Here is a 14,946-nt window from a genome sequence, read left to right as displayed (position 1 = left end):
TGAAATATGAAATGTTATGAATGAATACATTGACCTACATATGTAATCAAACCCATGACACTATGTAAAAATATCAGTCTATAAACAGGATAATTATCTTAGCATGCCAAATAGAAACTCCTAAGTGATTACATCCAGCAGACTAAGAACTGTTACATTAATTACTTCACAGTGCTGGCTTTAGTCTGCCTTTACTCACTATTCTCACAGCACAGCAAATTTAAGCAAATTTGTTTGAAGGTAAATGGACCACTGCAGATTAAAATGAAATATTTAGCTTTTGCAGTAAGAAGTTAAAATGTATCCAATGTCACTCTGCATTGCTTCACTATGCCAACCTCCATGAATATGCCAAGGACAGAAAGTGAAGGCTTTTCCATGGGTCATTTCTGGCAATATATGTTGCGTGTGAATTTATTTTTTGACTAGATGTAACGTGAAAAAAGGGGTGAATTGGACAGTGGTGAAAATGCTGCTGGGAAGCAGAGGGTAGCACACAAGGAGAAGAATACAGGAATTTGCAGGAGGATCATAGGAGAGCACCATAGCCATCCACTACTTCACATCAGAAATACACAATTAAATCAAATCAACTGTAACATGATGACACATAGGCAAAGTGGAGAGATTTGTATAGGCCGTTTTTTTTGTGGTTCAGCTATACATTTTTATTAATTTTTGAAGAGAGAGAGAGGAATGTTGGGAAGGTATCATAGGAATAAGAGGGCCATGTATGTATGGTAGGATAGAAATAACGTGCAGACATACAGGACATACAAGACAGACAGGGGTGGTGATGGAGACAAAGGTTCGGGAACACCATAAGATTGAGGATATGTAGGGGATATTGGAAGTGCACCAACATCCAGACTGAGAACAATGAGAATCTAGTCTTCACCTTCTGAACTGTCATTACTCTCTCCTACAGCAGGTCCCTAGGTCAGTGCCAGATGTGGCATCATCCTTGAAATCTGATGCAGGACCATTTCAATCCTCTCAATATGAGTACCAAGGCACTTTTCCATCATATACTCCTTCAGTTCTTTCAGCTTCTGCCTGGTGAAAAAAATCATCACCTCCACTGGTACCACTCCCAGAGGATACCACTACACCAGAAGCTGCAACATGATGCATTTTGAGCATATAGGGCAGGAGTTGTGGAGGCAACACTGACAGATTGTAAAACTGAAGTGCTTGATGTCTGTGCTGCTATCTGTGCAGGTTTGGCAGGCTGAGGATCAGTGGTCTGTCCACCTCTCTGTGTCATTAGTCATTCATTTTTCATCAGCAAGGTATGCAAACAACAGAATGTTAATAAATTATAACCCACTAAAAAGAGAGACAGGATGAGGGAGACAAAAACGAGATAATTAGATGCACGGCATGTCACATTACTGTATTTTTCAATAAACATCGGCAATACAATAACAACTATGATAATTTACTATTGTACACCTTTGCCACATCCATATATGATGGAAGGTATTGATATGCAATACATAAACAAATGTCACTGCTATGATATAATAAAGAGCAACCTTTACTTCTCATATAATGACTAGGGTATATGCATTAAATGTAATAATTGCAACTACCATTACTGAATTGTTCCTGACATATTATTGCTGTCAATATTTTACAAATACTTATCTAATAATAAAAAGTAATTGACTCTTATGAGTATTGAACCCACACACATTTAATTTTGTCTTCTTACTGCCTAGTGAAAGTAGCAAGAGTTGTTGGGGAAGGCATGCATGCTTGACATCAATGTTGAGGCATGCCTCATCAAGATGGTATTGATTGAGGGAATGACATGAAATTTCTGTCTTGAATTTGGACTCGAGACATATTTACCTCCTCTCTCTCTGAGGTGAGTTAATCTCTCTCCTGGTGCACCTCATGTTTTGCAACTATTTTCTTTGCAGCTATATAGTACAAAAAGAAAAGAAAGAGATATGAAAGCATAATGAGTAACTGCATTATCTGGCTATATCATTAATGCTATGTCATAGACAGGTTATGAGTCAGTATACTTACACAACTGAGGGGTGTTTGCAGTCCTAAATTCAGCCTTTCATCTACTCCTAACCTCTACTCAACATGGTTTCCCAGCTAACCACAGCACTGCTACAGTCCTCTTGTCCTTTACTCATACAGTTGCTGAGGCCAGAGATGATAACCAACTTGTGTCCTGTCTATTCCTTGACCTATCTAAAGCTTTTGATATGGTGTCTCACTCTAAACTGCTAACTACACTAACTGAAATCAACCCAGATCTGCTCTGAGCTACAACACAAAGGCATGAAAATTGCAGAACCAACTGATATTGCCAACATCCTGGCAGATAGGTTCAGTGTTAACCTTACCACCCCACCCCCTAAAGGGCCCATATCTATACAGGAAGAATGCAGAGTCCCTGTAATCACAACTATGCAGGTAAAAGCTGCACTCTCTAAAGCAAAAAAACACTGCATCCATGGGGACAGGACAACATTCCAGGCTGCGTTTTACACGAACTTCAGAATGAACTGGCTCCCCACTTAAGCACCATGTTCAATAATAGCCTCACATCAGGCTTTGTGCCCACTAAATGGCACACAGCAACAGTTATCCCACTCCGCAAAGGGGGAGCCACCACTGATCCTGGGAACTATCGACCTATTGGCCTGACAAGCCTGGTCTGCAAGGCCATAGGTTCATAGGTTCATAGGTTGGTACTAGGCTATCAGCCCTAGGGCCTATACAAGCCTAGCCATAACAATTCCCTGGCTATTTCTTCCCACACTATTTACTTCTCTGGACCCCTGTCTAGCAGGGCGACTGACGTGATCCTCGGGGTGAATTTCCTTTCTCCCATCCAATCTTCAAGGTTCCTTTTGAAGAGGGCTAAAGAGGCACTCTGCTTGACATGTATGGCCAATCTATTCCAGAGTCTGGGGAGTCTCTGGGTCAGGACCCTATCCCTCCAGCATGTTTTGTTTATTCTGATGAGAAGGTTTAGATCCCTGGAGTGTGTGGCTCTCAGGGATTGGGATTTCTTTAAGTGTAGCATGTCCAACAGCTCTGGGTTTGACATGGCCTTGTATGTTAAGCAGAGATCGCCTCTGAGTAGACGATATGTGACAGAGTATAGCTGGAGTTTTTTTAAGGTGGTCAGCATAGGGCATCTGCTTTAGACCTTTGATTCTTTTAGAGAGGTATTTCTGCGGCCTTTCCAGTTGTTGCAGATGTCTTGAGAGGTACATACCAACCGGTGCGTTGTATTCTATAATGGGTCTAATGAGGGATGAGTACAGTGGGACAATGAACTCCTTTTTTCTGGATGAAAAGCCCTTAGTGATGAGGTGTGCCACATAGAAGGATTTCCTGACTGTTGTGGTGATGTGGTTATCGAAGGTGAGACCACTGTCCACCTGTGTCTCTAAGTTTCTTACCACACTTTCAGTGTTTAGTGTACTGCCACCTATATGGTAATTCACAGATACATGTTTTTTTTCCCAAAGGGGATAACTATACATTTCTTGGCATTGAGCTTGAGCCCATGGCTCTGGCACCAAGCATCTGTTTCTGTAAGGCCCTTTTGTAGAGTATCCACATCATTTGGGGATTCAATAATGGCTCCCAGTTTGCAGTCATCTGCGAACTTTGTTAGCCAGAGTCCCTTAGTGTTGGCCTGTACTTCAGAGAAGTAGATGCCAAACAAGAGCGGTCCCAGGACTGAACCCTGAGGTACTTCACTTGTCACTTGTCTGGATTTGGAGTCGGCTACTTTTACAGTGTGGGTTCTAGCAGTAAGCCAGTTAGCAACCCATTGGGTGATGTAGGGATTAATGCCCAGCTTAGTAAGTTTATCTATTATTCCAGAGTGGGGGATGGTGTTAAAGGCCTTGACAAGGTCTAGATAGGCTGTGTGGACCACCTTACCCTTGTCCATGGCTCTGGAGACTGATTTGAAGAAGTCAATCAGGTTCAGGAGACAAGATCGGCCCATCACGAACCCAAACTAGGTGGGGTCCAGTGTTTGAAGGTTGCCAATGTCTTAGTTTATAAGTTCCATGATAATACGCTCCATGGCGATGGAACATATCATCATGGAACTCATAAACAAAGACATTGGTAACCTCCAAACTCTGGATCCCACACAGTTTGGGTTTGTGAAAGGCAGATCATGCCTCCTGAACTAGATCGACTTCTTTGAGGCAGTCATCAAAGCCGTAGATGAGGGTAAGGTGGTTCACACAGCCTATCTTGACCTCACCAAGGCTTTCGACACCATCCCCCCATTCTGGAATTATAGCTAAACTCACTAAACTAGGTATAAATCCCTATGTCACAAGATGGGTTGCCAACTGGCTCACTGACAGAACCCACACTGTAAAAGTTGCAGACTCCAAATCTGACCTCAAAGCAGTGACAAGCGGATTACCACAGGGTTCCATCCTGGGACCTCTCCTGTTTGGTATCTACTTCACTGAAGTACAGGCTAACCCAGAAGGCCTCTGGCTAATGAATTTCACAGATGACTGCAAACTAGGAGCCATAGTCAAGACCCCAAATGATGTGGACACCCTACAGAAGGGCCTCACTGAGACAGATACCTGGTGTCAGAGTAATGGCCACAAGCTCAATGCCAAAAAGTGCAGTGTCATCCCCTTTAGTAAAAACTCTGTACCATTGAACTACCACATAGGCAGAAATCTACTTAACACCAAATGCGTGATAAGAGACCTTGGGACCAAGGTGGACAGTAGTCTCTCCTTTGATAGTCACATCACCACAGTAGTCAGGAAGTCCTTCTACATGGCACACCTCATCATAAAAGGGTTCTCATCCAGGAAAAAAGAGGTCATTGTTCCCCTCTACTTGACACTCATGAGACCCATTATACAACGCCCCATTTGGAATGTACCTCAGAAGACATCTGCAGAAGCTGGAAAGGCCACAGAAGTACCTCACAAAGAGGATTACTGGCCTCAAACAAATGCCCTACACTGACTGCCTCAAAAAACACCAGCTTTACTCCGTAGCATATCGCCTACTCTGAGGTGATCTCTGCCTAACATATAAAGCTATGTCAAACCCAGAACTGCTGGACATGCTACACCTAAATAAATCCCAACCCCTCCAAGCTACAAGCTCTAGGGACCTAAACTTTGTCATCACAATAAACAGGACATGCTGGAGGGATAGATTCCTGTCCCAGAGACTTCTCATACTCTGGAACAGACTACCCATCTATGTCAAGCAAAGTTCTTCATTAGCACTCTTCAAGAAAAATCTTGATGAGTGGATGGGAAATAGGAAATACACCCCGGGGATCACTTCTGTGTCTCTGCTCGATAGTCGCACAGGAAAATAACTTTATTGGGTGGCGTAAGCCAGGGAACCTTGTTGGCTAGGCTTACGTAGGCCCTTGGGCCGATAGCCTAGTACCTACCTATAAACCTGTCTCCTGCCACTGTGCAGTGTTTCCCCAGCTACCTTTCAAACAGGCTAAAATCTGTTTGATGGCTCATTTCTTGCTCCCCTTTCTTGGCTGTAAAAACAAGGATTCCCGAGGGTTCTATCCTAGGCCATTTCTATTCACTATCTTTACTAACGATCTCCACTCTGCCTGCAACCACTCTACTCTTACCCAATACGCAGATGACTCCACCCTCATCACCTCCACTAATAACATATCTCATCTCCTCACCCTCACTCAAAACACTTTTAACTCCATTGAAAAATGGCTAAATGAAAACCAGTTAAACCTAAACCCTAAGAAAAGTAAACTGCTACTCTTTCTTTTCTACCTAAATAACTCTCTGACCATAAATCTTTCTTTTCCATCTCCTCACAAGATAACACTATCATCAAAGCTGACCCTCATACAAAACTCCTCACCATAATAGATAGCCAGCTTAAATTTAACCAGCATATTCACCAATGCATCAAAAAGACACATCAAAAATTAGGATTACTGTATCATAACAAGAAATTCCCTAGTCCTGAAGCTAAACTATCCCGAGCAAGAGCATTCCTACTACCTGGTCTCCATTATGCTGCTCCCATACTCACAAACCTGCAAACCACATTAATCTCACAACTTGAACAAACCTATAATAAAAATCATCAGATTTGCAACAAATCAGCCGTACAAAACTCACCACTGCATTGTTTTAAAACTACTGCAATGGCCTGAATTTGGGTCTATATTAGAAGACTGAAAGATGTATATTGCGAACACTGACAATGTCAAAAAGAGCGGAACTCAAACTTGCTATTGTGGGGGGCTGCACCCCCCCACACCACCAACTAAATATATATATATATATATATATATATATATATATATATATATATATATATATATATATATATATATATATATATACATATATATATATATATATATATATATATATGGTTCTACCTCACTTAAACAACACGCCGGAACATCAACACGGAAATCGCGAGCCCCAGAAGATCGACAGCTCAGAAGACCGACGCGACGGGACCCAGAAGATCGACAATGCAGAAGACCGACCCGACGGATGAAAGCACTGACGCCGAGGATGCCGACATGGGAAAAGGCTGTGTAAGTTTGCGGTAGTGACGGACGTTAGGGTGCGAGTAAGGTAAGTGTGGATATTGACGGTCTGTGGGGATAGGGGTGGGTTAAGTGAGTTAGGGTTAGGGACCGGGTCAGGTAAGTGTGCGGTAGTGATTGTGTTTGGGTTAGGGGCGGGATAAGTGAGTTAGGGTTAGGGAGCAGGTCAGGTAAGTGTGCGGTAGTGATTTTGTTTGGGGTAGGGGGGGGGTAAGTGAGTTAGGGGTAGGGAGCGGGCCAGGTAAGTGTGCGGTAGTGACAGACCTTAGGGTTAGGGTTTGGGTTAGGGTTGTAGGTAGTTGTGTATGTGAGGTTTAGTGTGGGTTTGAAGGGATTTTGGTGTGCTTGTGTTGTGTATGTGGTTTTTGGACGGGGAATGTGTTTTGTTTGTTGATTGTGGTGTGTGCAGTGTATGAGGTTTTGTTTTTGTGTACCGTCGGTTATTTCGTTGTCGGGCATGTGGGATTTCGTATTTTTGTACTGTCGGTTATGTGGTTTCGGTGATTGCGTTGTCGGTGTTTTGGGGTTTCGTTTATGTGAGGTAGAACCATATATATATATATATATATATATATATATATATATATATATATATATATATATATACCAACTCTGAGATTGCACTACAGTAAGGAAAGAGCACACTGTACCGCGATCTGACAAAAAGCACTTTGAGGTCCGGTGTTTTCGATATTGTCAACCTCAGAGGTTTACATCTTTCGTTCTTCTAATATAGACCCCCCGAATTCCCCCACCAACTTCGTATTGCACAACTACAAATCACCCACACCATCCTATACAAACCCAGTAGAAACATAAGTAAACTTCTGTACAACTACAATGTGTCTTTAGCCTGGAACAAACTTCCTAACTCCATTAGAAACACCTCAAACTCTACACAATTCAAAAAGCAACTAAAACTCTTCCTCTTAAGCTCAAGGATGTGTCCTTGCCAGGATGCTACATAACCACTCCCATCCTTCCAACCTTACCTAATAACTCATTTTCTATCTCTCTATTATTCAACCTCACTGCTACTTATTCCTTTAAACTCCCTTTATACTGTAGTTTCTCAATAAGAGTAATGTAACATCTAAATATTCACTGCATTCTTTTTTTCTGTTAATGTGATTTGTGTATTGTTTGCGTTGTATTCAATGTATTATTTTATATTATCAGATATTACTGCATTCTTTTTTTCTATTAAACAATTTGATTTGTGTATGTATTGTATTCTATGTATTGTTTTGTACTATCAGATATTTACAGAAGCTCTCAGAGGTTATAGACATCTTCAACCTGTTTTGCTGCTCTCTCCTAGCCATTACCTGACAATTGTAATTTTTTCTTTTAATTGTATTTTTTTGGTGCTCAATCCTTCTTGTTTCTGTATATTTCCTTGACGTAATGTTTCACTCTAACTAATTTGTATTACTCAGATTAGATTATTCTACTATACTGCAAATTTATTTATGTTAAATACGCTGGAGCTTTTCTAATCGGGGCTCCACTGAAAATGGGTTTCTGATGCAATTGGACCAACCCGGTTACCAAATGTCACATAAATAAAACTTAAGAGGTCTTATTTGTGCTTCTTAAGGTTGTTATAGTGGTGACACCATTGTTTACCAGTGCATGGAATGCCACATGTACTGCAGACAGCCATGGCTAACCTATTTCAAGCCACAGCCTCATACTGCGACTGGTGTTATCCCCCTGCAACAGCCTGTGGTTGTAGACCTTCATGAGGAGAGCCACAAATATCCTGGACTCCTGAACACCTCACCTTTGTGCTGTAAATTTAGCACTATTCTCTCCATCACCAGGCATGTCTGCAAAAGTCATGCTAACAAAATCTGTCTGAATTGGTGCCCAGTTCAGATCTCACAGATAACTGCTTGCGAGCAAAGATGTGCAGCATTATCAACTGAATTTGCACAATTGAAAGCAGATGGACTTCTTTGCAAACACATTGGAACTAATTGCGTCACATAGCAGTAAAGGTGTGAAACATTGCATTGCTATGTTTCACACCTTTACTGCTGTGTGACGTAGCAGTAAAGGTGTGAAACATTGCATTGCATTGTACTTTGCAGTGTGTGATGCTTAGCCTACTCACAGAGATACCAGTGTTCAACAATGAAATGTTTAATGCCATGGCTTTTAAGATTCGCAGTTTGAATGGAGAAAGAGAATGAATTGTGACATATTGTGATATTGGGTTAAAACACAAACCAAAAGTTCGCAGAGTAAGACAATGGCAGGGAACTCAAATATTCAGACTGATGCAATGTGATCCAAAAACCAAAAAGTCTCAAATCGCCAAATAGGTAAAAACAGGTTTATTCGAATAAAAATGCGGTGAGCGCTTTCACTAAAATAGCTTCATCAGACCATCTTACAAAAAACACTAGGAGGCACACAGTTTAAATATATAAAAAGGCGCCAAAATTGCAGTTCCTTAAAGCAACATACTACATAAAAATTGTATGAGTGTCTACAAATCTAAAATTTTAATCCATAATTAAACGATAAAACAGTAAAGCATAGAAAACTAATGATGTCTTTAAAGACATACTATACGTAAATCTCCTGACATTATAATGACAATACAGTATGGTAAGAAAAATGTGTATTCACTTTTGGACTTTGAGTCTCCTTGATTGTAATAAAGGACGTAGGGGAACCCTGCCATTGAGTCCAGGAGGCAGATCTGCCCTGAACTTAATTATCCAGTTGACTTCACAGTTCTCCGTATAATTCTCAATATCTCCCCTTCTGGAGGTCCTATAAATCTGCTGGAGAATCCTAAATCTAAACTCATGATGGGGTCCACTATCAATGGTATGTTTTGCAAGGGCATTGTAGGAATGGGCTTTCCTGATGTGATACGTGTGTTCACGTATCCTGTCCCTTAGGAGGCGGTTGGTCTTGCCTACATAATATGCTGGACAGGAAGTGCAAGTTGCTAAATACACGACATCTTTCGACATACAATTGCCTTTAACCTTGATAGTGTAATTACCCAATCCATGAGGGGGACTAAAAATTGGATCAGAAAGGATGTAGGAGCAAAAGTTGCATCTAAGGCAGGGTTCCATGTAAGGTCCTTCTGTGTGTCTCTCATATGGGGTTGATTTTGGATAACATAATAACTGCTTAATGTTCTTTTTATTGCGATAAACAAATTTGGGTTTATCCCCCGTGAATTTCTTAACTATGGGGTCTACAGACAGAACATGCCAATGTTTACAGACAGAATGTTATCCGAAATCATGTCAATGAAAACTTTTTGAAACTGGAACTGGAAAGAAAAGAACTTTCCTGGCAACTTCGGTTAGCTGCTTGTAGTAGGCCAGGTATTAACGAGACATGCTCTATAGCATGTATTTTAAAGTTAAAAAATCTCATGAGATAGGGTAGAAATTATTATAGTTGACAATAGGCTTGGCTCCGGAATGAAGAAACAGAGAAGGAAAGTTAGAATACTATTTGTTTACTCGTTTACTTATTAATTTAAAAGTAAAGGAAAAATTTGTTTGTTGTATGTTTAATTATGAACTACTATTTTTTAAAAAGGCAAGCAAGAATTGTAGGTGGAGAGAGAAGAGCAAAACACCGCAAAGCTTATGAGTATTGTAAAAGCTTGCCGTACTGTCTGTGTAAGAATAATACGAATTTAAAAGAGTTCTGACCTTAGAGAGAGAAAAATAGCTCAGAAGAGAGTAATTTCCTATTACTTTATACTAGATAGACATACATATAGGTACCCTTAAGGACAGTGAAATATTTTATATAAAAAAGTAAAAAAGTAAAAAAGAAAAAATGAAGTTAACAGCCAGAACCTTGTATGAGTGGTTAGTTTTTGATTATTGTTACCTGTTTTTTATAAACTTTTATAATCTGATTTGTGTACAATCCGACTAGTTCACAATCCGACCTTTGTTATTGTTGTTGTGTTCCATGACTAGGTTTTATGAATTTTTAATGATTTGTTTTAATGATTTGTTTTAAATATTATTTTTTTAAATTTTAAATATTTTTAAATATTATTTTTATAAATTGGTAAACTATGAATTGTATTTGGGGCACTGGCACTTTAAAGCATTATTAGGTTGTTGATTGTAATAATTACTAGCACATGCACGTATATAAAAGATGCATTTGTAAAAAGTATTTTGTCTGAAGAAGTTCATCTACTAAGGGGAACGAAAAACGCATGTTGCGTTTCACGTTTACTTGGGTTGTTTGGCTTTTACAGCTATCAGTGAGCGAATCATTTGGTGAATAAAATTTGAAGGTTTTAACAAATTTATACTGTTGCAGAAGTTCCGTTTTTGCTGAACCGGTGTCACCAGCTTGTTCTACTTCCATATTATGTAGGCAAGACCAACCGCCTCCTAAGGGACAGGATACGTGAACACACTTAATATCTGAGTACCTGCACAGACGTGGATGAGTTGATTTGGGTGACGATGGATGTCCAGTCATTATTCACTGTCATCCCTAATACTGAGGGACTGGCCATGATAGGTAACTATCTTAGGAGGCTGGACTCCCCATTTAACATTGACTTAGTCATTTCTTTATTGAGAAAGGTTTTGGAATCTAATGTATTTTGTTATAAGGATAGTTTCTTTTTGCAACGGGATGGCGTGGCTATGGGCACATCATGTGCCAATAGCTACGCCAACCTAGTAATGGCTGAATGGGAACACATGTACCTTTTTCAGAACGAATTGTTTAAATTATATGTGCCCTTCTACAGGCGTTTCGTGGACGACCTGTTCCTGGTTTGGAAGGGCACACCAGTGCTGTTAGATGAATTTTTCAGTCTAATTAATGATTCATTATGGTTCCTTAATTTCACAATGGAATGGTCACTTGTCAGTATTCCCTTCTTAGATGTATACGTGGAGAAATTACCAGGGGGTATTGTGAATACAGGACTTTATAGGAAGTCTAGTTATAGGAACAGTTTGCTGCATCGATCCAGCATGCATCCTGGATATGTATATAATAATGTTGTTCGTGGACAGTCCATGCGGACTTCTAGATATACTCCACGTGACCCTGATTTTGTACTAGGTATGGAAAATCTGGACAAAATGTTTAGGGAACGTGGATATAGTACCTTAGATGTTAGTAAAGGCATGGAGGGAATTTCAACACTAAGGAGTAACAGAGCTATGCCCTACTTCTCTGAAGAAGCAGCCATGGCTCGTGTTAGTAATATAGTAACACAACAACCAAATACATGTTCTGTACAGAACAATGATGTGATATTCCCAATGTATTACACCAAAGATGTTGGCGTCATCAAAGACGCCATTATGAAACATTGGCATGTTCTGTCTGTAGACCCCATAGTTAAGAAATTCACGGGGGATAAACCCAAATTTGTTTATCGCAATAAAAAGAACATTAAGCAGTTATTATGTTATCCGAAATCAACCCCATATGAGAGACACACAGAAGGACCTTACATGGAACCCTGCCTTAGATGCAATTTTTGCTCCTACATCCTTTCTGATCCAATTTTTAGTCCCCCTCATGGATTGGGTAATTACACTATCAAGGTTAAAGGCAATTGTATGTCGAAAGATGTTGTGTATTTAGCAACCTGCACTTCCTGTCCAGCATATTATGTAGGCAAGACCAACCGCCTCCTAAGGGACAGGATACGTGAACACACGTATCACATCAGGAAAGCCCATTCCTACAATGCCCTTGCAAAACATACCATTGATAGTGGACCCCATCATGAGTTTAGATTTAGGATTCTCCAGCAGATTTATAGGACCTCCAGAAGGGGAGATATTGAGAATTATACGGAGAACTGTGAAGTCAACTGGATAATTAAGTTCAGGGCAGATCTGCCTCCTGGACTCAATGGCAGGGTTCCCCACGTCCTTTATTACAATCAAGGAGACTCAAAGTCCAAAAGTGAATACACATTTTTCTTACCATACTGTATTGTCATTATAATGTCAGGAGATTTACGTATAGTATGTCTTTAAAGACATCATTAGTTTTCTATGCTTTACTGTTTTATCGTTTAATTATGGATTAAAATTTTAGATTTGTAGACACTCATACAATTTTTATGTAGTATGTTGCTTTAAGGAACTGCAATTTTGGCGCCTTTTTATATATTTAAACTGTGTGCCTCCTAGTGTTTTTTGTAAGATGGTCTGATGAAGCTATTTTAGTGAAAGCGCTCACCGCATTTTTATTCGAATAAACCTGTTTTTACCTATTTGGCGATTTGAGACTTTTTGGTTTTTGGATCACATTGCATCAGTCTGAATATTTGAGTTCCCTGCCATTGTCTTACTCTGCGAACTTTTGGTTTGTGTTTTAACTCTCTATTGCTGTTCGTTGCAGAGTATTAACTTCGTGTGGATTGCCTTTTTTTTTTTTTTTTTTTTTATTGTGATATTGGGGCTTACACAGTGTTAAAATATTGTTGTACCATCTGGCAATCGAACCCATGGGATAAGCATGCAAAAATTGAAACTTGGCTTATCAGTTGACATTGCTGCAGGGTAACTGCCTTTCAAGTATGGAAATTAAAATTAATAGTAGTTTGGGAATGAATGGAGGTACACAGGCCTGTATGTGTGCAATTTTAATTAGTCGTAGAAATGCATTCCTATGTAGAAATCATTATTTCTGTTTGTAAGTATATTTCAGATGGATGAGGTTGAATGAGCTGGATAATACATTATGGGGTATGTTACATACATACTTCACAAGACACAGCTGTCCTAAATGTGTAGCTTGGATATGTAGTGAATCATGATGATTGTAACAAAACTGTTGTGCACATTGTACATGTGCAAGTTAATTTTATATTAAATATCATCACTGTCAGGTTTAGGAGCTCAGACACACATTAACTGAAGGTTATATGTCAAACATTAATAATATATGCTAAATAGAAACATTTTCTTATGCAAGTATCACTGATACATTGCTTGCAAGAAACATGTGTGGCATTTTCAATTTTCTTTAGCGTTAACATTCCTAATCAAAATGTTGTGAGAAATGGGATTCTTACACCCTTTGTAAAAGAATCTTTTAGTTGGATTCAAACCCTTTATCATCTGTGCTTCTTATTTCACGCCACTGCACTTACACCTTTTGTCACAGAGGCAGGTATATGACAGGTAGAACGTTTCTACTCAGTACTGTCCAGAGGGATGAAGAAAGTGCACTGCTGCCACTTTGTTTAAGTGTGAGTGTTTGTGTGTGTGTGTGTGTGTGTGTGTGTGTGTGTGTGTGTGTGTGTGTGTGTGTGTGTGTGTGTGTGTGTGTGTGTGTGTGTGTGTGTGTGTAACATCTGAAATAAGAGGTTGAATTGTAAAACTGGTGGAACTCACACTACCTTTCTATGAGGTGAATGCACAGTACCATGCCCAGTGCTGAGGGTAGAGTCTGACTTCCATTTCCGTTTCACTTTTGGTTTCACTCCAAACTCACAGTACTATGCCTTAAGAAATTTCACTTTATTAATACCAATTACATTTATAATTGTAAATATAAACCAAGTGCTATGTCTCTATTTTGTTATTGTACTATGTACAACTATATATATCTTTATTCTATGTGCACTTTTCTGTTTGTGTCTTGCACCAAGGTGCCTTGGTTTGAATAAAATGGATCTGTTGACAAGTCTCTCAAAATTAAATAAATAAATAAATAAATACAGTTATTCTGTATTAGATAGTGACAGGAAGGAGAAGATGAACTGAGGGCACTGAGTAAGGAGGAAGCTTTTAGATGAGAATAAGCAACATTTCTTGTGTTTGAGGCATAGCAGAAATGGAATTAATTAGCAAGTTAGATGCATTTCATCTGCTGGTGGGGGGTTGACTGTCAAGATAGATGTGTGAAGATCTATTTCAGCAGAAACTGAAACTTTTTTTTTTCTTTTTTTGAGTTCAGTGGTTCAGTGTTTGGCTATGATGAGGCACATAGGTGGCATATGAGGGGATTAAGAAGTTGATATTAAAGAGGAAGGTGAGTGAGGCATATGGAAAAGAGGTACAGAAGATGAAGTCATGGATGAGAAAGAGTAAAGGAAGGGCATGGAGTAAATATTAGGATTTGGGAATTGAAGACGAATGGAGGATGAGAAGATGCAGAGCACTTGAATAATGTAAGTGAATTATGATGAAGTCATGAAATGAGAAGTAGTCTGGCATATATGTATTGGTTTGTGTAAGAGGAGGTCAGAAGCTGATTTCCAGAAAAATGAAATTACACAGCTGGTATAAAGGTTTACTATCAAAATGTAGCATGGCACTTACGCAAAACTGGAATGGTCGAAAGCATGTTTTCCTTTT

At 39.5% G+C, this 14,946-nt stretch overlaps 1 protein-coding gene across 1 annotated transcript in view; it reads left to right on the top strand.

Annotated features, from left to right (window-relative positions):
• The window catches only part of LOC122794947 (uncharacterized serine-rich protein C215.13-like), a 796,115-nt gene extending 785,090 nt beyond the window's left edge, over positions 1 to 11,025 (top strand). The window contains exon 10 of the mRNA XM_044063540.1: positions 10,922 to 11,025. Within this exon, the coding sequence (XP_043919475.1) occupies positions 10,922 to 11,025 (104 nt within the window). The remainder of the gene's footprint in view (positions 1 to 10,921) is intronic.
• Positions 11,026 to 14,946: the final 3,921 nt, after the last annotated feature.

The sequence above is a fragment of the Protopterus annectens genome, chromosome 2.part1 (assembly GCF_019279795.1).
Source record: "Protopterus annectens isolate FY-2018-M chromosome 2.part1, PAN1.0, whole genome shotgun sequence".
Taxonomy (NCBI): domain Eukaryota; kingdom Metazoa; phylum Chordata; order Ceratodontiformes; family Protopteridae; genus Protopterus; species Protopterus annectens.
The sequence above is the reverse complement of the archived record's forward strand: the minus strand, read 5'-3'. Positions and strand labels throughout refer to the sequence as shown.